Source organism: Balaenoptera borealis (genome assembly GCF_965194805.1).
Source record: "Balaenoptera borealis genome assembly, chromosome: 9".
NCBI lineage: Eukaryota > Metazoa > Chordata > Mammalia > Artiodactyla > Balaenopteridae > Balaenoptera > Balaenoptera borealis.
The window spans coordinates 7,891,592-7,917,746 of NC_138873.1; the positions used below are offsets into that span (position 1 = coordinate 7,891,592).

Below are 26,155 nucleotides of genomic sequence, written 5' to 3' on the forward strand. Positions count from 1 at the left end.
CCCTGTGATCAAGTCTTGATATCTACACTCTGTCAGAGGCTATTATCTGCAGAAATATACCTGCTTCTGCTAAATATATTACTCCCTAAAACACTGGGAGGTTGAGATTTTCTCTTTGTTGGGAGGTATCAAACACTAAAATAAGTTCCTATTTGGAACTCCTGGAGGGGTGGCATCCTAGCAGGGGAGTGCAAACCAGAACCAGACAAAGCCTTCCAAAACTGCAGGTCAGCCTCAGATCAGCTCAGCTCATGACTGGATTGAGGTCCTCAAACTCCACTCTCTCTACTTCACCACAGTTTGCCGTGAACCTTCTCTGGTGGAAGATAACATCACCCAGAACTTCTACACTGTTCTTCAACTAGGATCTATGGACCCCCCAGATCATTTGGGCTACAATTTAGTATCACTGGTTTCTTTGTAATCTTATGCATTTTATTTTCTGCATTTAAAAATATTCTTCTAAGAAGGAGTCTGTGGGCTTCACTCGACTGACAAAGAGATCCTGACATATAGTTCTCATATACAACGTCCAGAATTCAACCAAAAATTACCAGGCATACCAAACATTAGGACCAAGAGTAAAAATCTATCGCCTTTCTATACAGTAGCAACAGTTAGGAAGCAAAATTAAAACAAAACCCTCACCATTTACAACAGCAGTAAAAACTATAGAAATAAATCTGATAAAATATGTGCAAGATCATCACTCAGAAAATTATGAAACATTTGTTGAAAGTTACTAAAGACTTATAAAAAGAAAAATATTTTATATTCACATGTAAAAAATATTTCGTTAACATAAGGGCATAATTCTCCACCTAAACTGATCTATATACTCTACACAGTTCCAAACAAAATCGCAACAGGATTTTTATGTAACCTGAAAAGATACTCTAAAATGTATGTGGAATATCAAAATTTTTAAATAGTTCTCCAGAAGACCCTGAGACAGGGGTACATAGGAAAGTAATTTATTAGGAAGTGTTCCTGGGAAACTCTAGTAGTGAAATGGACCTTGTAAAGGAATCCAAGGGATACATTGGCAGCATTTGCTACATTACTCCTAAAAAAATAAATCGGGTGAGGAAATTTCCCTACCAGATATCAAGACTTAGCTAAAGCTATAGTAATTAAGGCAGTATGGTCTTGCCAGAGAGATTTTTAAAATTTTGACCACCGGAAGAGATGCACGGTGCCGGCAGGGCCATGCTCCCTCTGAAGGCTCGAGAGAGGAATCCTTCTTTGTCTCCAACTGGTGGTTGCTGGCCATTTTTGGCATTCCTTGGCTTGTAGATGCATCTCCAATTTCCTCTTCTGTTTTCACATGGCTGCCCTCCCTCTGAGTCTGTCTTAACACAGCACTCTTATTAGCGCATGCGTCATTGGATTCAAGGCTTACCCTCATCCAGAATGACCCCATCATAAATTAATTAATTCCATATACAAAGACTCTATTCCCAAGTAAGGTTACATTCTGAGGTTCCGAGTAGACGTGAATTTTTTGGTCTGTTTGTCTGTTTTTCTTTCGTATTTATTTATTTATTTTTAATGAATTTCGTTTTTCTTTTTTTTTTTTGGAGTGGACGTGAATTTTGGGGGCGGAGGGGACACTATTCACTTCAGTCCAGCATAAATGGCTAATAACCATAAAAAGACGCTCAACTCTTTTGGACTCTGGTAAGTGCAAATTAAGTCTACAACAATATGCTGTTTTATACCCTCTAGACTGGCAAACGCTGAGACGTGTACAGAGGATCAGCCAGATCCTCTGCACCCACTGAGTGGGTCAGCTGGACCTGGGTACTGTGGGGGAGTGCGAACCGGCTCACACCCTCTGACCTGCTGCATTTCAGAAAACACTCTGCTGTGGTATCATAAATCTGACCCAGAAATGTCACTTCCAGGTATGTGCCCAAGAGAAACTCTTGAACAAGTGTACAAAGAGACATGTATAGAAAAGCTCCCAAACAGAACCATTTCCAGTTTAAAAACAAACAAAAAAATGGAAACAGTTCACTGACAGGAGAATAAATAAACTGTGGTATTTCAGCAGTCAAAGTAAATGAACTAAACCACACACAACAGCACAGGTGAACTCCTCAACATAACGTTAGGTGGGAAAAGAATTTTTCAGAAAACTACATAGAATATGATGCCATTTTTATAAAGCACACACACAAAAAAGGGTATGTTATGTAGCATGTGTGACAAAATTGAAAGACAGTGATAATGAGAAAATGTAGGGCAGCCGTTGACGTAGGTGTGAGTAGATTAAACACAGATATCACGGCTGCCTTGAAGGAATTTCCAAAAGCAGAATCTGAGCCTGGCACACAGAAGGGGAAAGAGGAAATTCATTGATTTGTTGTTAGTTTATCACATGAAAGCTTTTTTCATTCATTCACTCAACAGTTAATTGAGAGACGAAAGCTGTCAGAGATGAGGTCTCTCTGGAGGCTTGAGGCTAAAAGTGTGGGTCATAGATCCACTGCCCTGGATCATTCTGGAAAAGGAAGGGGCTCCAAAAATGGGGAGGGGGATAGGGTACATAAAGAGTTTAAAATTTATTTTAAAACATTTAAGCTCCTTGATGAAAGAAGATATAGATTCCTGCTAATCATGACACAATTCATGCTTTATTCATAAGTTTGTGTACTGTTCATTCTTATCTTTCTCAAACTCATTTCAGCCTTCTTAGTTCATTTATCAAGTGTTTTGTCACGTCTTTAGCCTTATGTTGTATTGACTAATTTCTTTCCGATTCTTCTCAAGATGCTTTAGAGCCCTTCGTGTTTCCAGCCCCGTCTGTCTTACATTCTCATTCTGTACCCTTCAACTTGCCAGGTTCTGCACTGGAACGTCTAAAAGGCACAGGTCCACAGGATCCGTTCCCAGGAGGAACCACCACAAGGTAACAATGGCCCACGAAGCAGGAATTTGCAGACGCTCCCTAGAGGCAGCCCTAATTCTCACTCCCTGGGTTAGTCTGGTCTGCTTGGTGGGCAATGGCAGCCCAGTGTCCTGCAGAACCTTCTTTTAAAACCTGAGATGAGAATCTTGGAGCAGCCCCAGTTCTGTTTTTTCCGTAGAGTTTAACAGTTATATCAGCAAACCGCAGCAGCTGGGCCAGGGGAGGAAGACAGCGGAACAGCTGAGGAGCCAGAACTTCAAGACTTTGTTTTCCTAACAGCTAAACCGCTTGTCTCTGCGAAAGATATTAAGCTTGAAGGAACATCTTCATCTTTCCCCAGTGATTCCTCATGTCATCTACATGACATAGATTTCTCAACTTCCTTTTCAGAATCCACAGTGGAAGTGATCTTTGGTCAACATGGGAGAGATTCTAATATAGGAGCAAGATGAAGAGCAGAAGTTCTGGAGTCAGACCATCACAGCTTGGATTCTTTATCTACCGTTAACTAGCGTGAGGACGTTGGTCTGAAAAGTAGAGATAATAATAGTATGTCCTTATAAGGTTGTATTAAGTGAGATCCACAACTGGAGCCCTAAGAAAAGTGCCTGGCAAACAGTAGATAGCGATTTGAGTTGGTAGTATTAGTTTCTACTTCTCACAAGGTAGGTATCATTCTTTATGCAAATGAAGTCTCATAACAATGGCCAATTGGTCTTACTTGTGAACTCATGTGCACTCCAGAAAAGAATATTGCTCTAAATTCCACTCTTGGGCATACATCCGGATAAAACTATAATTCAAAAAGACACATGTACCCCTATGTTCATAACAGCACTGTTCACAATAGCCAAGACATGGAAACAACCTAAATGTCCATCAACAGATGAATGGATAAAGAAGATGTGGTACATACATACAATAGAATACTACTCAGCCATAAAAAAATGAAATAATGCCATTTGCAGCAATATGGATGGACCTAGAGATGATCATACCACGTGAAGTAAGTCAGAAAGAGAAAGACAAATACCATATAATATCACTTACATGTGGAATCTAAAATATGACACAAATGCACTTATCTCCGAAACAAAAGCAGACTCACAGACATAGAGAACAGACCTGTGGTTGCTAAGGGATGGGGGAAGGGGAGGGTTGGATTGGGAGTCTGGGATTAGCAGATGCAAACTATTATACATAGAATGGGTAAACAACACATATAACACAGAGAACTACATTCAATATCCTGTAATAAACAGTAGTGGAAAAGAATATGAAAAAGAATATATATGTATAACTGAATCACTTTGCTGTACAGCAGAAATTAACACATCATTGTAAATCAACTATGCTTCAGTAAAATGAATTTTTAAAAAAGAATATTGCTCTAAAAGATGTGAAAAATTCACTGTACAAAATCAACTGTCCCCCTTTTGTTTAAAACACAAGTCTCACACATACCCAAACTTAAAGCTGCCCAAGGTTCTTGAAACGATAAGGAAGCTTGTCCCTTAGTTTCTTATGAAAAATCATGGAATCGAAAAAAAGCTCTCTCAGCTGGTCATTATATAATTTTTTACTATCATCCACTCCTTCACATGTAGATCGTGCTAAAACTGTACCATAGGATGCACCATTTAGGTGTGTAGATTGAAGCTTGACAGAATGTAAATTGAATGAAAAATAACTTTTCAGAGGCTAATTACCAAAATGATGAATATTTGCTACCCTGTGATTTTCTTCTTAGGGTTTCCTGTGTCGTTGCTTCTCTCTAAACCCAGAAAAGGATTCCAGGGCAAGAAAAAAGAAGAGAAAAGGCATCCCCAAGATGTCCTAGAGTCGGAGCTGATGCAATAACTGGAGACGCTTTGAGCTGGAGAGGGCGGTGGGAGCGCTTAGAAATGGGGGAGGGACATGTGTGGGCAGGAAAGGCGTGGAGCAGGCATTTGCTGTTTCGGAGGGTCCCATGATGTGGAGCATCTGTGGACTGTAGAGGCCCAGGTGTCACGAGGGCAGGTACCCCCTCCACCTGCCCCGTGGTAGCCAGGTCCTGAGTGTGTAAACTCGCCCAGGACTCTGCCCACATGTGATGAGCGTGTAACCGTGTGGCGGGCGGAGGCGGCAGGCAGCGAAGCCCGGCCTCCGCGGGGGTGTCCAGGTGATGGATGAGGCCAGTGTCAACGGCAGCAGCCTGGCCAACTCATCAGGACGTCCAACCCTGATGCCGCCACTCAGCCTCCTCGACAGAAACCCAAGAACTTTCCGTTCTTTAGGTCGCTGATGCCTGCTTTCCTGTACCCAGCATAACATGGCACAGCACAACAGGACACAAAAGCATGACTTTACAGTTAAGAACAACTCCCCAGGTGGAGAAAGGAGAAGAAGTAGGGATGATCCAAGCCCACAGAGCCTCGGAGCAGTGCTTCCCAACAATCCATGGCCACGGACATTATCCTTTTGTTTTTATTAACAATCCATTGCAGACTCTTTCTTTTGCAAAATATAACAAAAATAAACGACTTGAAAAATGAAGTGAAAAACGAAGTCATGTAAAATACAAGTCCAATATCTTAATTATTAGATTCAACAGACGTGAAACTCTTCTGTCCAAAGACTATAAATTATCTCAGCGCTTCCTCTTGGTGTGGTCTCCCTGTGGACCAGGAACCCTTCCAGGAGCCACTTGGGCCTGGAGGGAGGACTCTTTCTCTGAGGAGTCCCCTGGCCTCATCCAGGCTGTGGACCGAGGCGGGAGCTGGGACCTCTCTGGGGACACCTCCTGAGAAACCCTAACTTGCAGAGTTAGTCTGTCATCCAGCAGATACCGCTCAACTCCTAAGACAAAGGTGTCCTGCCTCGTCCTCCCGACGCTCCCTCACTGAACTCAGACCAGCTTTGATGAGCACCCCCGGTCATTCAGGGGCCTCTCTGTAACCCGACAGAGAGGGCACAGGTTCACCCCATCTCCCAGGCCACTCGCGCAGCGTTATCATTTCATTCTGTTCTCCTCGGTGCCGTCATCTGTGCCGGGAGGGCCCGGGGACCCAGGGGTTCTCTCCGACATCTGTAGCCTCAATGATGCTGGGCCCTCACTGGCATCGTCTTCTCTCATCTCAGTTCATCAGACTTTAAGACAAGTAAGGAAAATGATAGAAAGTGGGGAATAAGTTCTGTGAGGAAAAGCCAAAGCGAGCAGGAATGAGCTAAGAGTGATGATTAACACCCGCAGGTCCCTGGGGAGAGGGCGCTGCACCCCTTCCCCACGGACGGGCCCAGAGAACACGGCTGGATGGGGAGGACTGAGCCGGGCCACCCACCTGATGGACACACTCCATCCATGTGAAACTAACGTTCCTCTTCCTACTTCATGTGTCTAACCGAAGGCCCTTCAAACCTGACACTGAAAATATCCTTGTTCTGGTCTATAGAGATAAAAGGCAGGAGTTGGGTGTTAAGCCCTCCAAAAACACAATCTGAGCTGTCGTGCCCTCACTGGGTTAGTGAGTCCCTGACTCAGATGCAGGGGGGGAAGGGCCCCTCGGCCCCTCCGGCCCCATCGATTTCCTCTCTCCTTGGAAGAAGGAAGGTAGGAAGACACGGGAGCCCACTTCGATTTCCCATAAACATTCGTGCACACTCAACCAGTAACGAGGCTGAAGGATTTTTTAAAAAATTTATTTATTTATTTATTTATGGCTGTGTTGGGTCTTTGTTGCTGCGTGCGGGCTTTCTCTAGTTGTGGCCAGCGGGGGCTACTCTTTGTTGCGGTGCGCGGGTTTCTCATTGCGGTGGCTTCTCTTGTTGCGGAGCACAGGCTCTAAGCGCACGGGCTTCAGTAGTTGTGGCACGTGGGCTCAGTAGTTGTGGCTCGTGGGCTCTAGAGCACAGGCTCAGGAGTTGTGGCGCTCGGCCTTAGTTGCTCCGCAGCTTGTGGGATCTTCCTGGACCAGGGCTTGAACCCGTGTCCCCTGCACTGGCAGGCAGATTCTTAACCACTGTGCCACCAGGGAAGCCCAGGCTGAAGGATTTTTAATGATGGTTCATTGTGCTGTTATTTTGTTTTTGCTTTAAGGAATATTTTTAGCTTTCTGTGTTTGACTAAGAGCAAATCATTCTAAAGGGTACATTTTGATCAAAAGCATACATCAATAAATCAGTGTGATCGTGACCTTTGCATAAATAATATCCTGTAATATTTATCCCACAACTCGGGACAAGGCTTATGTTCCTAGATTAAGATGGTGATGGTACAAAGCTTACAAGTGCTAATCAACCCAATATTAGAAATGTTCTGGTTTTTTAATTTGTTAGCAATTAGAGTTTATTCATGCTGTACCCAAGAGTCATATGCGAGATCTTTATCCTTCTAAAACCCCAACAAGAATTCTTACGCATGAATATTTCATTCCTGGTTTCTGAAAAACTCCAATAAGTCCCTCTGAATCCAGAGAATGTAGTTTGGTATGACTGAGCAAAATGGTCTCTGAGCATAGCATTGGAATTCTATTTACAACCAAGAATATTTCTACCATAGAAAATTTCTCCTTTGTTTTCTAGTCTCACCTTATGATTTTCCAAAAATGAAATTTCTCAGCTTTACACCAGCCTCATCCATCAGGTTTGAGTCAGGATGTCTGCTGGTCCTTTTGCAAAGTCCAATCTCCAGGAAACAATGAAGATTTGCCACCAGCGAGGTCAGGAGTCCAAATGGATGTGCTGCTGCCACACTGAAGGCCATTCCAGAAGAGAGATTCCCAAAATACTCTAAGCCAGGGTGGCAAAGTACAGCTGACGCCAGAGCTGGCCACCACTTGCTTTCCTGCAAACTAAGAGTAATTTTTGACATTTTTTAATGGTTGAAGGAAAAGAGAGTTTTTATGACACGTATAATTACATGAGATTTAATTTTTAGTATCTGTAAAGAAAGTTTTATTGGCACGCCGCTGTGCTCATTCATTTACTATTGTTTCCAGCTGCTTTCATACAAGAAATGGCAGAGTTGAGTCATCGCAACACAAACAGCAAGGCCCACGAAGCCCTAAAAGCTCCCTCTGTGGCCTCTGCAGGGGCTTCGCTGAGGCTGAGTGGGGCTGCTTCAGAGGAGACGCCACTCGTTTCAAAAAACCGATTCTGAGCTGTATTGTTAATTAGCCTCCTGTCTCTGCGCTGTCCCTGGAGACAGTGCCAGGGCCACGCCCCTCGGGGTGACAGAGGAAGTCTGTCTTCATTCTTTGTCATCAGCACCATGGGCTTGGTTCTCATCACAGGGCCAGATACCATCGAGCGAGCTGAGAATCACACCTACTGCCTCGAAAGTGTGAGCACAGATTGTTTTTATTTCCCTAAATATACATCACGTGAAATTCACCACGTTAACGATTTTTAAGTGTACATTTTAGTGGCATGAAATATATTCACATTGTCGTGCACTCATCCCCACCGTCACCAGAACTTTTTCATCTTCCCAGACTAAAGCTCTGTCCCCACTAAACAATAGCTCCCTGTCCCCCTCCCCCAGCCCCTGGCACCCACCCCTCCACTTTCTGTCTCTGGGAATTTGATTCCTCTAGGCGCCTCTCATACGCGGGATTGTATGGTATTTGTGCTTCTGTGAGTGGTCCATCACTTAGCGTGATGTCTTCAAGGAACAGCTAACTTTTGGAGGCTGCTCCCCAGTTTACACAGAGTTTCACACACATTATCTCTCTTACTTGGCACAATTACTTTGTGAGGCAGGTTATTTTTACCCCATTAGAGCAGATGCTGTCAGGCAGCTACGGAGCCATCTGAGGTCACCTGCAAGCAGTGTGCTCACCTCAGGCCACACTGCACCTGGCACAGGCCAGGCCCAGAAGAGCTGGATGTTGTCACTCTGAAAGTGACCCTCGCCTATGAGGGGCAGGAGGTGGCGGCTCGGCGCCACCTTCACCTTCAAGGAGGGCAGTTCTGAGGTGAGTTACCTGTGTTCCCTCAGAGGGTCCCCACTGTCCTGGGCCCATATACTCACTGAGTCATCCTATTTTGACCTCCTTGCTTCTGTCTGGATTCCTCACTCCCTCTCGTGCTCCCTGGGATGAGCTTCTAAATATTTAGATTATAGGCACAAAATCCTTGCCTCAGGCTCTGCTTTGGGGGGAATTCCAACTAAGTCATTGAGTATAGATAACGGAATCAGAGAGGTTTATGTGTTGACTCTTGCACAGTTAGGAAATAGAGAGTCAGGCTTTAGTCCTCGTCTCCTCACCACAAGTGCAGTGTCCTCTCGTGGCTCCCCTACTTGTAAGACAAGGTCTCTGCCTCAAGCATTTAGTCTGGTGTTGACTGAGAGATTAGAAAGGCAGTGTTTGCCTGGAACTCTCTTCCCTACAGGGAGTGCCCTGGGGAACGAATGACCTCAACTGGGCCTCCTTGAAGAGAATCTAACCTCAGTTAGACTGCCTTGTAAAAATGTTGTACTCAGGGAAATGGTCCTATTTTCAGCAGGATATACCTGATCTGTCAAGATTGATTATTGTGAATAAATTTGGAATGTATAGACCAATAAGGACCTACTGTATAGCACAGGGAACTCTGCTTGATATTCTGTAATAACCTAAATGGGAAAAAAATTTGAAAAAGAATAGATACATGTATATATATAATATGAATCACTTTGCTGTACACCTGAAACTAACACAATATTATTATTCACCTATACTCCAACATAAAATAAAAAAATTTTTTTTTAATTTGGAATATACAGCTTTATGGGGCAGAGAAGGGGAAGGTCACATACACATTTTCTATCTGTGTAAGTAACAGAGTATAAAGCAGAGGGGCCCCAAACCTAAATGTCTTCCTTTGAGAACCATATGTCTGTCTTCATCACTCAAAACTCATCAGTCAGTTGGAAACTAAAATATGTTCTGGTGTAGGAAAAGGGGACGTTTGGAGAAATGCGTCTCAGTTTTGGGCTCCTCCAGGACAGAATGTTTCATCGGTGCCTGCCCTTGCCTGTGTTACTTGAATCATCAGTTTTCTGTTGGGTAAGATTTATAATTCACATTGAATCTGCTTTGACAATTTAAACCTTTGTGTTACATGCATATGTACACATTTTAAAATAATAATTAGTGAAGAGGATCTCCTTATCCAAGAATGACTAGTTTTAAAAACGTTCTTTAAAAAGTTTCTTAAAAAGGAAACTTGTTAAAATGAAGACCAAAAGCTCACAGTAAATCCTGAAAAAAAGAAAAAGCCGAGTACATTATTTTGAAAAGTAAAATTAAAATTATGAAAAAAATTTTTATTTTGTTTTTTGTCAAAACTTATTGTAATGTTGTACACCTAAAACTAATACAATGTTTTAGGTCAATTATATCTCAATAAAACAGGGGGAATATCTGTAATATCAACCACATGTTGATTTGGGGCCTTTTGGAAAAGCTCATTCTCAGGAGCTTTTTCCCTCAGAACACAGTTGCCATGTTGTAAGAAACTCTAGCCACATCAAGAGGCCATGTGTGGGAGCTCTGGACGGCCTCTCCAGCGGAGCCCACAGCGGCCCACCCATCAACCATGTGAGTGCGCCATCTTGGATTCCTTCCCAGTCCAGCCTTCAGACCCCTGCGGCCTCAGCCAACATCTGACGGCAGCTACAAGAGACCCCAAATGAGAAGCACCCAGCTGAGCTCAATGATCCCACAGAACCTTGAGAAATGACAGTATCTTCTTGTTGTCAGCTGCAAAAAAGAGCTAATGACAGAATACCATGATATGATGTTCTTTACTTCATGGTTACTTTTGCTGAGTGTTGAGAAATGGCTAATTTTTGCAAAAATACCTGAGGACTTCATCAGTTTTCCCAAGACCCTTCCTTAAATGTTTCACATTAAAACCCTTCTTTTGGGAAGCTCTCATCTCATCACTATCCTTATTTATTTTCCTCTGATTCAACTGCTATGAGGTCTAACTCTGCTCCCTGCTCTCTTGTCAATAGTTGGCAGTGTTATTACCTCTACTTCTCTTACCAGCTCCACAGAACCCCAAATACCTTGCAGGATCGCCAATTTAACTTTGCAGTCAGTTTGCATGGTGTTTGCATTGACTGTCAACTGTCGTGAGACTGATTCACAAAAATGTTGGTGAGGCAGGGGGAGAGAGACCCGCATTCCAAGCAGAGAGGGAGGCTTGGTGGGAACCAGTTTTATAAATGACACATTTGGTTATCAGTGTTTTCCTGTTTTGAGGATTTTTACTCTCAACACGACTTTGTAATGTTAGGGAGTCAAATGTGAAATAAAAAGGAAAGAAGCTTCCTGTATGTGTTATCAAGAGATCAGGTACGGGCTTCCCTGGTGGCGCAGTGGTTGAGAGTCTGCCTGCCAATGCAGGGGACACGGGTTCAAGCCCTGGTCTGGGAGGATCCCACATGCCGCGGAGCAACTAGGCCCGTGAGCCACAATTACTGAGCCTGCGCGTCTGGAGCCTGTGCTCCGCAACAGGAGAGGCCGCGACAGTGAGAGGCCCGCGCACCGCAATGAAGAGTGGCCCCCGCTCGCCGTGACTAGAGAAAGCACTCGTGCAGAAACGAAGACCCAACACAGCCAAAAAAAAAAAAAAAAAAAAAAGTAGGGGCTGAGCCTAATCTATATTAAAAAAAAAAAAAAGAGAGAGATCAGGTACATTACGGCTCCTCCCCCTGCTTTCTGCAGCCCTGCAGAAAGGTGTGCGGGTTCACCTTAGCCAGGAGCTCGGTGAGCGCCCCCAGAGTGAGACGGGGAGAAACCTGTGTGCAGAGAGATGCGGCTGGATCGGAAGATGTGGTGTTGGTAAGACGTGGAAGGCTTCTGTTCTTGGTGAAGGGAAGCAAGGCATCAGCTGCGAGTGAGGGCAGGAAGAAGACGCAGGAAGAAAGACTAGGAAAGAGAAGGTGTGAAACGGTCACCCAGGAAGTCAGGCTCCAGGCAGGCGCAGCCAAGTGGCTGATGCCGGAGCTGGATGTGGATGAATAAGTGGAGTTTGCCAGATTAAAGAGTGGGGGAGGGCCATCTCAGCAAAGGGAATAGCATCGCTTGGGTGACAGGGTGACTAGGGTGTCACCCTGAGAGAGGAATACAGGAGGAATGGTGGGGACGGCACAGGCTGCATTTGAGGTGTCACAGGGCATCAAGTTCAAGTGTCCTTTAGTGGCTGAATGTACAGGACTAGAGCCCAGTGAAGAGTCTTGTCAGTCAGTGCAGAGTTGAGGGTCATGACTACATGAGCGATTGTGGATCAGGCCCCAGGGAGATCGTGCAGAGGGGGAAGGGCAGAGGCTCAGGTACTGAATCCCGGGCAACACAGACACATTTAAGGGAGGAGCAGGATAAACAGCAAGGACCTACTGTACAGCACAGGGAACTCTATCCAATGTCCTGTAATAAACCATAATGGAGAAGAATATGAAAAAGAATACATATATGTACGTGTGTATAACTGAATCACTTTGCTGTACAGCAGAAACTAACACAACATTGTAAATCAACTCGACTCCAATACAAAATAAATAAATAAAGGAGGAGCAGAGGAAGAGCAATGACAGAGGTGCGATGACTCAGAATGGGAAGGATTGGATTAAAATGAGAGCTGGAAAGGAGAGTGGCTAACTGGAATCCGAGAAAAGAGAGATTCGCAGGAAGAGGATGGTCAGCGTGTCAGATGCCACACACGGTATGAGCAGAAGAGAACCCATCATCTGAGCAACGTGGAAGGCACTCACGTTCCTCGCTGGGCCAATTACAATGTGGTGGGAAGGTCCGGAGTCAGCCTGCCGGGGGTGTAGGGGGTTGGTAAGGAGAAAGCACAGAGCATGAGTGTGCAAGGGCCTTTCCAGAAGGTTGTCTGTGAAGGGAAGGAGAGATGGCGGAGGAGCTGAACGGGAGTGTGGAGAACGGCTTTCCTGTTTGAACTATTGGTTTGTGTGAAGATGCAAGCGATGGAGCCCACGTGTTTGCAGGGGAAAAGGAGCCCAGAGAGGGGAGCAGTGGATTCCAGCTGCACTTCCAGGGACCTGACCTTCTAGGTGCACAGACAAGGGAGCTGACCCTCTAGGTGCACAGACAAGGGAGCTGACCTTCTAGAGGCACAGACGAGCCAATCGACGTGTGACACAGTGATGATCATGAGTGCTGAGGAGAACCGGGGAGGAGAAGAGAGGGGGCAGGGGCTGTTGTCGGGTGGCAGAGAGCCCCCTGCTGAGGTGACATCTGACCAGAGCCTGAGAGAAGAGGGGGAGAGAGACCTGTGGGGAAGCATCCCAGGTAGAAGGAACACTGAAGCGGAAGGCCCAGGAATAGGAGTGCACTTGGCATTTCCAAAGGATCTCGACGAGGTAGGAGGGGCGGGAGAAGTGAGCCACATGAGCCCCGGAGAGTCAGACGGGGGCCAGGTCACAGAGAACCTTGTGGACCACTTCAAAAACTTGGTTTTTCACTTTTAAAAAAAACCCACTTTGGGACTTCCCTGGCGGTCCAGTGGTTGGGACTCCGCGCTTCCACTGCAGGGGACATGGGTTCAATCCCTGATCGGGGAGCTAAGACCCCATATGTCACGTTGTGCAGCCAAAGGAAAAGAAAACCACTTTGGTTGCTGATATAAGCGTAGGATTATTGTCTGGGAGGCTGGTGGACAGGAAAATTTGGAAGAGAAGAAAAATCTTCATAGTGGAGACAAAGAGGAAAGGAATGGTGAAGATTGGGGTCCTCCTAGATGGAGGGGGATCTGAGAGTCATTGCCTAATGGCTTGACTCTTTTTTTTTCAGTCATCTATGACCGAAGGTAGTGAAGAGAGAGCGACAGTGAGGGGAAAGGTTCCAGACAGAGAGATTTCAGAGAGAGTGGGGGTTTGGAAGAGCTGCCCAGGTTATGGAGGAAGAGTCACGGGGCCCTGACGAGAGGCCAGCCTGCTAGGACTGCACCTTGGCTGGAGCCCTAATCAGACCATGGGGAGGGTTCTCTGCCCACTCAGCAGTCTGGGTGAGACGGAGAATGAGGGAGACACAGTGAGAGTGACTGGACCAGGGCCACCAGAGGTCTCCCAGACGGGGCGAGAGATGACGCGGAGGGGGCTCACAGACAGGGCAGATGTCACGGCCAGAGACAAGTGGTCTCAGCGGTGTAGAAATTTCCTGGTTTCTAAGAGTATTTAAGTTCCTCTTTGAGACCAAAATCCCTTTGAGATGAGATGAGGTTGATCCCTTTTTCACTAACCCAGAGGCAGCGCGGCATCAGGGCAGACGATGGTGAACAGAGGAGAGTGATTCTGATCTCCATATTCTGTTCTTTCCCAGCGAAGATGCTCTGTTTTCAATCAAAAACAAGATCATCCTAAATGTCACTGCTCCACACCCATCTGGGCTCCTGAAAGCAAGCTGCCTTGTTTCTGAATCAGATGTCATCACCCACTGAAAAGCCTCCTGCCTCCAAGTTTGGCTGGGTGGGAAAGCCTTGCACATCGCTCCCAGCGAGGCTGGCCCCATGGTTACAGGCGACCGTTTCCTGCAAAGGAAGAGGATGGAGCAGAAACAGGTAGTAACAGAGAACCATTTCATCACGGCTTCTCTGAACCTTCGGAGACCCACAGTTATATAAATATTAATGAGCTGATTTATGGGCGTGAACATTTTACTCCCCCAGAGCCACATGAAGCATTGCCATTTTCGTGGGGCGTCTAGAAGGGGCAGCAGGAAACCAAACGCAGCAACGTAGTCTATAAGCTACGACGGATTTCCCAGCTAAAACCCGGGACATTGTGCCTGAAGGTACAGACACAAGTCACAGCAGGCAAGCAGCAGGGCACTGAGATGCCAATGAAATCCTGCAAAGATCCGTCTTGGGAGAAATGTCCGGGTTCCCTCTGAGATATGGCCACACTCTCCTCAGACCCTGCTGCTGAGCCTCCTTCCAGGAATGACAGAAGAATATGCTCAGGACCTTGCACCTGCCTGCAGGCGGGAACTTTGTGGCTATAAATACATCACCCACTTCATGGGGGCACGGCGGGGCAGGGGGAGTGGAGAGGTTCCAAAAGCCCAATCACCCTCATGAACTCGTGAAGTAAGTTTCATTCATAAACATTTATATCCAGCAAAAGATTTCAAAACAGACTTTCTTTACATCAAGCATTCCCACAGAGGGAAGGGAAGCCGTGAGAAATTCCTCTACTGGTAGCCAAACGCTTTCCCTCACAACAGGAAATGATGCTCTAACACATGATGGTTGGGGGGTTATAACATCTGCAGATGTTTTCTGTAGAAGTGTTGTCGCATGAAAAGTTCTCATGTAGCAAACAGAAAGAACATTCAACATTTAAAAACATGTAACAATGTTTGTACACCATAGAGTTGTGCGTACACGTGTGTGTGTGTGTATGCATGTCTGTGTTTGTGTGTGTCTGTGCTTTACAGAACAGAAATGTGTATTTCTTCTTCTACTTAAAGGCATCAGAAAGACTGAGGTTTCTTAACATTGAGGTGTGCCAGATGCTTTGCATACCTCATGTTCTCGTTTCATCCTCACCACAAGCCCGGGAGGTATGGACTATTACTGTTACCATTTTATACTGAGGAAATGAGGTCCCTGGGGGTTAAACCTGAGGTCACACCAGCAGCAAAGGACAGAGTCAGCCTGACTCCAAAACCCATGTTCTTCCCACTATATGGCTTCACCTTCTCAAGGTCCATCAAATACTTGTACCCTTTCCTGTACACATATGTAAACGTTCCTGCTGGAGTAATTTTTATAGTTCATGGGAAAATGCTGCCAGGAGAGCTGAAGAGGAACAGAAGGAGATTTTTGAAAGCTACAGAAAGGATAGAGTTCCAACACGTATTTAGGCATTTCCAGAAGGTACAGCGCAAGAGTACAGTCTCAGCATTAATTAGCATCTCATGCATATGGGGTAAGGTGTCCTTCTATATCGTATTTAGGAGATATTCAGTTGCATCCCAAGCACAAACTATAGCTCATCTGCGTCCTACTGTTTTTGTCCACAATTTCCTCCACCTGTCAGACAACAGTCTCAGTTTCAGTGGTGGTGGTGTGGTCTTCCGGGCGCCTGGGTTGCATCTCATCTTTGAAAGCCCTGGTCAGAACCACTTTTAAGGACTCCTTGAACCGCTTCTTCCTGCTGCTGCCCACGAAGAAGTAAATAAAAGGGTTGGCGCTGCTATTGATTGTAGAGAAGAGAAGAGAAATGTGGTGCAAGTTCCTGAACGTCGACCAATACTCATAATAGAGCAGGTAGAGGAGCCTCATGGGCATGGCGAAGATGAAGAATATGATGATGGTGACCGAGATGACAAGGTACAGCTTCGAGGAATGGGACGCCCATGCATTCTTCCGAATCTTCACTACCAAGATGGTGCTGGACGCCACCATAAGTGGAGTGAAGACCAGGAAGCTCAGAATGGCTATGAAGATGATCACCGCCCTGCAGTCACTTCGGGAGTGAGTCTGTCCTTCACTGTCAATGCACATGACGTATTCCATGGTGGTCACTAAGCAGGAAAGTGCCCACAGGAGGGCACAGACGAATGCTGACTGGTGCTTGGGGCGATGGCAGCGGTACCAGATGGGGTACAGGACGGACAGGCACCTCTCCACACTGATGGCTGTCAGCAGATACAGACCCGTGTTGTAGCCAAAGAGAAATGTCACTGACAATGTGACAATCGTGTAGTAATAGCCAGAAGAGAGCTCATAATCTAAAGCATAGTCGACAGACAGAATAAAGATGCAAAAGAGTAAGGAGATGTCCGCAATAGACAAGTGGGTGATGTAGACGGTGAAGGGGTTTCTTCTCATCCGGAAGCAGAGGAACCAGAGGAGAATTCCATTCTCAACAAAGCCCAGTGGGGAGATGCTCATGATCACCCAGTGCACGATGGGAATTTCCCGACGCGGGTCTGCTACTGAGGTGTTCCCGCTGGTTGAGGCGTTCGAGGACTCCTCAGCAACAAATGATGTCCCGTTTGCCTCATCCATGAGGGGACCTCAGCCTGGGCTCTTCAGGTATTCTTCTGTAAATAAGTTTAAGAAAAAATCAAGGTTGATGAATTGCAGTAAAAGGGAGACTTCAGCTACGGATGATAACCTTCAAGTTATACAAAAAGTGTTTACTAGACTGTACAATTCTCTTTCCAACGAAGATAAAATTAGACATTTCACTGAGAGGGAACTGATTTAATAATCTTTTTTGATCCCCCCGATAGCCTTTGATTCTGTATTACTACTTGCTTGTGGTTCAGCGCCAAAGGGGATCCGCCAAAACAAGAGGATCAAATTCCTGGTGTCCATATCTGGTCTGCCCGAGCTTTCTGAATGGTGTTTTGAAAACCATCTCATCTTCTGGGCCTTCATCTCCTGGTCTGAGAGACCAGGTTCATCACATTAAAATGGGATGACAAAATACATCTTTGGGCAACGCTGTTGTTGTCACTTTTTAATGCATAAAGTGCCATAAATGATGGGTGATTGAGAGGGTACCAGTATTTTCAAGAAAGTGTGAACAATTAGAAGGTATGTGTTTTATGTGGTTCAATAGGGTACCAATATTCAATATGGAAAAAGTATGTTCAATAGGGTACCAATATTTTCAAAAGTGTGAACAATTAGAAGGTATGTGTTTTACGTGGTCTCAATATCTGTGACGAAGCTGTGCACCTACTCAGACCAGGTATGCCCTGCAAACCATCCCTGGGGAACAGATGGTGCGTTTCAACAAGATGTATTCATATCCTCGTGCTCCATAGTCCAGACCATGTGGCAAAACACTATTGACAGATACCAAACAAAGCACTAACCCAAAACCAATAAAAATGCTAAATATTTGAGACTGCAAAGCAAAGATTATCAGCAACTTTCCCTCACACTTTAGGAATTGCTAAATAAACATATGCACGGCTCCCACCCTCTTCCTATTATATAACAAATATACTTAAGCCACTTCCACCACTGGGGAATGGAAAAGGGAGGTGCCCACAGAGGTCATCTCCTTTGTTCCAACTCATGACATCCTTGGCTTTTTTTTTTTTTTTTTGGTGGTGGTAAAACATTGTTCTTTGTTTTTGGTCCTTCCAAAACAGGGTCCTATATGTGCAAAATAATTAACCTCTAGAAAGTTAATTTGTAGATAGATGCCTTTTCTGAAAGAGCTCACGTGAGGCAGAACCGTACATAGACGTGATATTGTGTGAGTAGGTGGGCTGGTGAAAAGGCTAGTTTCCTCTCCAGTGTTTGATCCAGGAGCCCACAGAGGTCCCTGGCTGCATGGTCCTGAGACCCCTCTCCCCACTAACCCTTCCCTCAGCTGTTCTGATGACATCCTGGAAATTATTTTTACTGGAGCAGATTCTCCTTTTGTTTCATAATTAGATAAGATATAGACCCCAGTACCCTTAGGAGCCAAACACAAGGACCGGAATTCACAATTCCATGGCATGGCTGACCAAAGAGCTGCTGTACAGACCAGGCTTTATTTGAAGTTTGTAGGTAAGATAGCCATATTCCTCAAGTTCATCCACCAAATATTTTTCAGTGCCAACTTCAGGCCAGGCACTGTTTCAGGCACTGGGCTACAGCCATGAATGAAACAGACAAAGCATCAACCTCTTGGAGTTTATATTCCAGTGGGGAGGCAGTCAATAACCAATAACTAATAACGACAGCAACAAACAAATAGATGTCAGATCGTAATAAGCACCACAGAGAAAAGTAACGCACAGACCACGGCGCAGACCAGAGTGTGGTTTTGGAGACAGTGAGACATGGTTGGATTCTGGATGCAATTTGAATTGCTTACAGGTGAGATATGAGTTATTGAAGGAAAAGGGAAGAGTTTGTAGCCACTTGCTGAATGGATAACGTGCAGGGGGAGCAGTTTGGGAGGGGCCATACGGAGCTTGGGAAGCTCATGCAACAGCCAAACGGAGCTGTCTCAGAGCATGTCGGGAGCTGCGGTGTGGGAGCAGAGGTAGGCTGTGTGCAAACAGGTGAAATGTTACTCAGCCATAAAAAGGAACGAAACGGTGCCATTTGCAGAGATGTGGATGGACCTAGAGACAGTCTTACAGAGTGAAGTAAGTCAGAAAGAGAAAAACAAATATCGTATAATATCACTTATATGTGGAATCTAGAAAAATGGTACAGGTGACCTTATTTGCGAAGGAGAAATAGAGACACAGATGTAGAGAACAAACGTATGGGTACCAAGCGGGGAGAGGGGTGGCATGAACTGGGAGATTGGGATTGACATATATACACTACTATGTATAAAATAGATAACTAATGAGAACCTACTGTATAGCACAGGGAACTCGATGCTCTGTGGTGACCTAAATGGGAAGGAAATCCAAAAAAGAGGGGATATACATATATGTATAGCTGATTCACTTTGCCGTACAGCAGAAACTAACACAACATTGCAAAGCAACTATACTCCAATAAAAATGTTAAAAATAAATAAATAAAGATCATCATGCACAGACACACACACACAAAAACGAGGTGAAACGTAAAATCATGAGGCTAGATGAGATAACCTACGAAATATGGGTCATTAAAAAGGAGAAGAAGTCCAAGGACTGAGGCTTGGAGCGTTTCAAAGTTTAGCTCTTGGGGGAATGAAGAGAAGGAAGCAAAAGAAACTGAGAAGCTAGGAGCATAATTTATTCATGGGAACAGGAGGGAAGGCAGAGTGTGTGGTTTAAGATGCAGCCAGGTGGGTCGAGTGAAGAGGGAGTGTTACAAGTTGGAAGAAGTTCTCTTCTGAATGTGCAGTATCTCTTTTTTCAGCAAAGTCAGGAGCAAGGTCATCCGCTAAGAGTGAGGAGATGTTAAGGGTTTAAGGAGAGAGGGCAAGAAGTGAAGTAATTAGGTGAAAGAGGGAAAGGACTGGGTAAATATACAAAGAGCAAGATTTCCGGGCAAACCTTAGAGCTTGCCTGGATTAGTGCTCATGAATTTAAAGAGAGATGATTGGCATGACGTGTGCTTTTCTCCAGCTATGGCTCAGCTGTCCAGGTGTGAGTGTGCAGAAAGAGGAGAGATGGATTTAACCAGGATTGGGGTACTACCAGGCTGGTGCAATGGAAAGTGGGGGACACATTATAGCACATAGAAAGTGGGGGACACACTACAGCACATAGACTAAGGAATTCAATAGGGTTAGGAGAAAAGTGAGGCCAGGAGAGAGGTGACAGAGGGTGAACAGGAAATAGGAGCCCTCGACTGTAGATCCCAGCAGTGTCAGAGAACTAACTGCTGAAGTCCAAGTACTAAAGGTAGAGAACTGGAAAATAGGAGGCGGAGGTTGAACAGTCAGGTGCTTGAAGCTGAGACTGCAGTGGTGTGGTTTGGGGGTTACTGGTATTGATTAATGTAGCACATGACCATGGGAATGAATGGCTGAGGGAGAGTGGAGGACAAGATCCTTTGAGGTGAGATCAGGACCTGGAGCCAGGGTGTTGGAAGAATTGTCTACATGGACATTGAAATCACAGGGAAATAGGCTAGAATACAGGAATATCATTAGAAAAAACTGGCTGTGAGCTAGGTGTTAAATCCTTAAGGAATTTGGAAGAGCGGCCCAGAGGTCTGTAGACAGTCACAGCAAGGAGGGTGGTAAGTAACACAGCTGGATGGTATGCACTTTAGAGCTGGGTGTTTTGTTGGTGGTGGTGATGGTGTTTCAGGGGGAGAGAAGAAGCAAACAGAAAAACCTGAAACACAAAAACAGTAGAGGGTATGAAGGGTCTAGATCAGTGTTGTCCAACAGAAATGTCATGTGAGCCATGTGTGTAATTTAAGGTTTTCTGCGAGCCACATGCAAAAACATAAAAAGAAACATGTGAAATGAATTTTAATAGCATATTTTATTTAATCCAATGTGTTCAAAATATCATTTCAATGTGTAATCGATATAAAAAATATTAATGAGCTACTTTAGCTTCTTTTTTTCCACAGTAAGTCTTCAAAATGCAGTGTGTATTTTATTCTCATAGAGCATCATGCTTCAGACCAGCAACACTTCACATGTGCACTGGCCACACACGGCCAGTGGCTACCATATTGGATGGCACAGATCTAGGGCCATCACAAAACCAAAATAGCTTACATGAGGGAGTCAAGTGTTTTCATCTTTTAATAACAAACCTAAATCAAAGAATAGAAATGTAAAATCAGGACCTAATAAGAATTTTTAAGAAAAGGGACAAGAACATCTTTCTGACTCAGTTCACAGTCTGGAATCCCTCACGGACCACAGCATCATTCAGCTTTTAGTTTCTCATTATATGCAAGAGAGCTCTCGTGTACTCCTCAAAAAAATCAGTCAGGAATTAATACACAGAAATCTCTTGCATTCTTATGCACTAATGATGAAAAATCTGAAAGAGAAATTAAGGAAACACTCCCATTTACCACTGCAAGATAAAGAATAAAATACCTAGGAATAAACCTACCTAAGAAGACAAAAGACCTGTATGCAAAAAATTATAAGACACTGATGAAAGAAATTAAAGACAGTACAAACAGATGGAGAGATATACCATGTTCTTGGATTGGAAGAATCAACATTGTGAAAATGATTATACTACCCAAAGCAATCTACAGATTCAACGCAATCCCTATCAAACTACCAATGGCATTTTTCACAGAACTAGAACAAAAAATTTCACAATTTGTATGGAAACACAAAAGACCCCGAATAGCCAAAGCAATCTTGAGAAAGAAAAACGGAGCTGAAGGAATCAGGCTCCTGGACTTCAGACTATACTACAAAGCTACAGTAATCAAGACAGTATGGTACTGGCACCAAAACAGAAATATAGATCAATGGAAAAGGATAGAAAGCCCAGAGATAAACCCATGTACATATGGTCACCTTATCTTTGATAAAGGAGGCAAGAGTATACAATGGAGAAAAGACAGCCTCTTCAATAAGTGGTGCTGGGAAAATTGGACAGCTACATGTAAAAGAATGAAATTAGAACACTTCCTAACACCATACACAAAAATAAACTCAAAATGGATTAAAGACCTAAGTGTAAGGGCAGACACTATAAAACTCTTAGAGGAAAACATAGGCAGAACACTCTATGACATAAATCACAGCAAGATCCTTTTTAACCCACCTCCTAGAGAAATGGAAATAAAAACAAAAATAAACAATTGGGACCTAATGAAACAAAAGCTTTTGCACAGCAAAGGAAACTATAAACGAGATGAAAAGACAACCCTTAGAATGCAAGGAAATATTTGCAAATGAAGCAACTGACAAAGGATTAATTTCCAAAGTATACAAGCAGCTCATGCAGCTCAATATCAAAAAAAAAAACAAACAAGCCAATCCAACAACGGGCAGAATACCTAAACAGACATTTCTCCAAAGAAGACATACAGATTGCCAAAAAACACATGAAAGAATGCTCAACATCACTAATCATTAGAGAAATGCAAATCAAAACTACAATGAGGTATCACCTCACACCAGTCAGAATGGGCATCATCAAAGAATCTACAAACAATAAATGCTGGAGAGGGTGTGGAGAAAAGGGAACCCTCTTGCACTGTTGGTGGGAATGTAAATTGATACAGCCACTATGGAGAACAGGATGGAGGTTCCTTAAAAAACTAAAAACAGAACTACCATATGACCCAGCAATCCCACTACTGGGCATATACCTGAGTAAACCATAATTCAAAAAGAGTCATGTACCACAGTGTTCATTGCAGCACTATTTACAATACGCAGGACATGGAAGCAACCTAAGTGTCCATTGACAGATGAATGGATAAAGAAGACGGGGCACATATATACAATGGAATATTACTCAGCCATAAAAAGAAACGAAATTGAGTTATTTGTAGTGAGGTGGATGGACCTAGAGTCTGTCATACAGTGTGAAGTAAGTCAGAAAGAGAAAAACAAATACTGTATGCTAACACATATACATAGAATCTAAAAAAAAAAAAAAAAGGTCATGAAGAACATAGGTGCAGGACGGGAATAAAGGTGCAGACCTACTAGAGAATGGACTTGAGGACATGGGGAGGGGGAAGGGTAAACTGGGACAAAGTGAGAGAGTGGCATGGACATATATACACTACCAAATGTAAAACCGATAGATAGTGATAAGTAGCCGCATAGCACAGGGAGATCAGCTCAGTGCTTTGTGACCACCTAGAGGGGTGGGATAGGGAGGGTGGGAGGGAGACGCAGGAGGGAGGGGATATGGGGATATATGTATACATATCACTGATTCACTTTCTTATACAGCAGAAACTAACACAACATTGTAAAGCAATTATACTCCAATAAAGATGTTAAAAAATAAATAAATAAAATGCACTCACATTAAATATAAAAAGAAAATCAGTTAGGAAAGGTGTTTCAACACATAAGACCAAATTGTATTTTTCTATTATAGTCAAACTCAAGTAACCAAATTCTCTTTCTAAAGAGAGATCATCTTGTTTCCGTTGTTTAACCAACATGTAGGTTTCAGTCACTGCACTAGGAGTTAAGGATACAGAAGGAAATAAGACACAGTCATCTGCACAGTTTTACAGGGGAGGCAGACAGAACTAAATCTAATTCAGTATGGGAAATGGAATAAAGGAGACTGACCGCATCAGAGCAAACACGCACCAGGAAGCCTGGTCTCAGGGTTTCAAGGCGGGCTTCACAGGGCTGGGCCTTGAAGGGTCAGTAGGAATTTGTTAGCTGAGGAAGGAAAAGAAAGGCATTTTAAGAAAAAAGAACAGATGGACAAAGGCATGGAGGCAGGAGGGCACAGAATGTTGGTTGTGGAGTTTGAGGAGACTGGTGGACCCAAGGTGGAGGTATGACTTAACAAGAAATAAACAACTAGACTGAAGCATGAAGGCCTGGCTATGATGCTTCTTTAAATATCAGGCTTATTTTATAGGTTATGCTTATCCAACATTAGTGCTTAAAAATTATATGGGGGGGCTTCCCTGGTGGCGCAGTGGTTGAGAGTCTGCCTGCCAATGCAGGGGACACGGGTTCGAGCCCTGGTCTGGGAGGATCCCGCATGCCGCAGGGCAACTAGGCCCGTGAGCCACAACTACTGAGCCTGCACGTCTGGAGCCTGTGCTCCGCAACAAGAGAGGCCGTGACAGTGAGAGGCCCGCGCACCGCGATGAAGAGTGGCCCCCGCTTGCTGCAACTAGAGAAAGCCCTCGCACAGAAACGAAGACCCAACACAGTCAAAGATAAATTAATTAATTAATTAATTTAAAAAATATATTATATGGCGTTGCTTATTAAAAATGCAAATTCCAGGGCCCCACTGTTTCAGGAAGCCTGGCTTGGGACCCTGGAATCTGAACTTTCATAACCCAGGGCATTCTGATGCAGATGGATCCTGGGCCATGGTTTGAAAAACACTACCCTACTGTATAGCACAGGGAACTCTACTTAATACTCTGCAATGACCTTTATGGGAATAGAATCTGAAAAAGAGTGGAGATATATATATATATAACTGATTCACTTTGCTGTACAGCAGAAACTAAGACAACATTGTAAATCAACTATACTCCAATAAAAATTAATTAAAAAAAAAAAAAGAAAAATACTACCTTTTGTACTAGGGAGCCATTAAAGTTTCAGTGCAGGGCTGGGATGTGACCTGAACTGTGCTTTAGAAAGTTTACCCTGGTCATAGTCTACAGGCTGAAAGGGAGGGAATGGTGGATGAATCAAAGAAACCAGTAGGGGGTTGTTGAAATAGTCCCAGTGAGAAATCAGAACTAGGATAATGACTGAAGGAAAGAACGGATTCCAGAGACATTTCAGAGAAGACTGGCAAGGCCCCAGTGACCATGAAGGGGAAGAGGAATGGAGGAATCAGTGGACTGAGCTTCCCGTCTGAGGAGGCTGTGTAGACAACTCCTGTTGACTGAGATCAGGAGAGCAGGAGGGGCAGCGGCTGGGACAACAAAGAATTAGGTTCGTTGTGTGTTGAGAATGAAGCATCAGGAGGACACGCATAAGGGTGGATTCCAGGTGTGCTAGCCTGTGTGTTCTCTGCTCCCAAGGGCCTACATCTTTCAATAAGCAGAACTTCACAAAGAATAATCGACACACGAGATCTTTAGAACATTATTCATTACTGTGCATTTGCCTGATTATAAATTTCAAATGTAGTATGTATATGCATAACTGATTCACTTTGCTGTACACCTGAAACTAACACAACATTGTAAATCAACTATACTCCAACAAATATTTTTTAAAATATAAGTAAAAAAATAAATTTCAAATGCACAAGTCACCTAAGATCACACGCTCCTCTTCTATTCCCATGTCTCTGGCCTGGGCTCCTGGGATCAGTCTCCTCATTTCCTGTTTTTGCTCCCTGCACCAATCTATCCTTCCCAGACCCTCACATTGCCATTCCTTCCTTTTCTAATACTCCCTCCACCACTCTGGTGTTACTCATTAATTACCCCTATAGCCATGACATTCCTCCTTGTAGAGTTAAAATTATATCTTTTCCCATTAAACTGCAAACTCTTCCAAGGCAAAACTTTATTATTCACGTCTGAATCTCTAGGACTTGATATAGCCATTCAATAAATACATACTGAATTATTCCAAGAGATAAAGGCCATCACCATGGCCCTGAGAATGCACCCTGGTTACCCATGAAAGAAAACCGCCATCCTGAGCCCAGGCCATCACATGCGTCTTGATCATGATGTGGTTGGAAAGCAAATAAAAATCCCATTGAAACTAATTCTCATTAAAAACTAACAATAACTCTGGGGACTTCCCTGGTGGCGCAGTGGTTAAGACTCCACACTCCCAATGCAGGGGGCCCGGGTTCAAGCCCTGGTCAGGGAACTAGATCCCACGTGCCGCAACTAAGAGTTCGCATGCCTCAACTAAGGAGCCAGCCTGCCGCAACTAAGACCCGGCTCAACCAAATAAATAAATAAATATTAAAAAAAAACAAACTAACAATAACCCTCCAAATTGATTTGTTATAGCGTGGTTTTATTTAAATGAACACATTGCTAAAAGTTACATTCCCAGTCTTACCAGACCAAACTGAATTTCAGTCCCTCAGGTGAAATAGCGGATGGCAAGAAGTGCCTTGAACGCAGCTGGTCCTACCTGCTCACCACCCCCAGACCCTTTCTTGCTCCAGGCTCCTGGGTCATTTTGCATACTATTCATCTCCACTGGTG

The 26,155-nt window shown here is 44.2% G+C and overlaps 1 protein-coding gene across 5 annotated transcripts in view; it reads right to left on the minus strand.

Moving 5' to 3' along the window:
• Nucleotides 1-5,362: 5,362 nt before the first annotated feature.
• Nucleotides 5,363-26,155, minus strand: part of MAS1 (MAS1 proto-oncogene, G protein-coupled receptor) — a 30,817-nt gene continuing 10,024 nt past the window's right edge. For 2 of the 5 annotated variants that reach the window (XM_082405770.1, XM_082405769.1), the window contains one exon: nt 5,363-16,956. In XM_082405770.1, the coding sequence (XP_082261896.1) occupies nt 15,944-16,921 (978 nt within the window). In that variant the 5' untranslated portion in view covers nt 16,922-16,956 and the 3' untranslated portion in view covers nt 5,363-15,943. Of the gene's footprint in view, nt 19,270-23,564; nt 25,719-26,155 lie in introns of those variants that run through there. The other 3 variants (XM_082405768.1, XM_082405767.1, XM_082405766.1) reach the window with 3 other exon arrangements.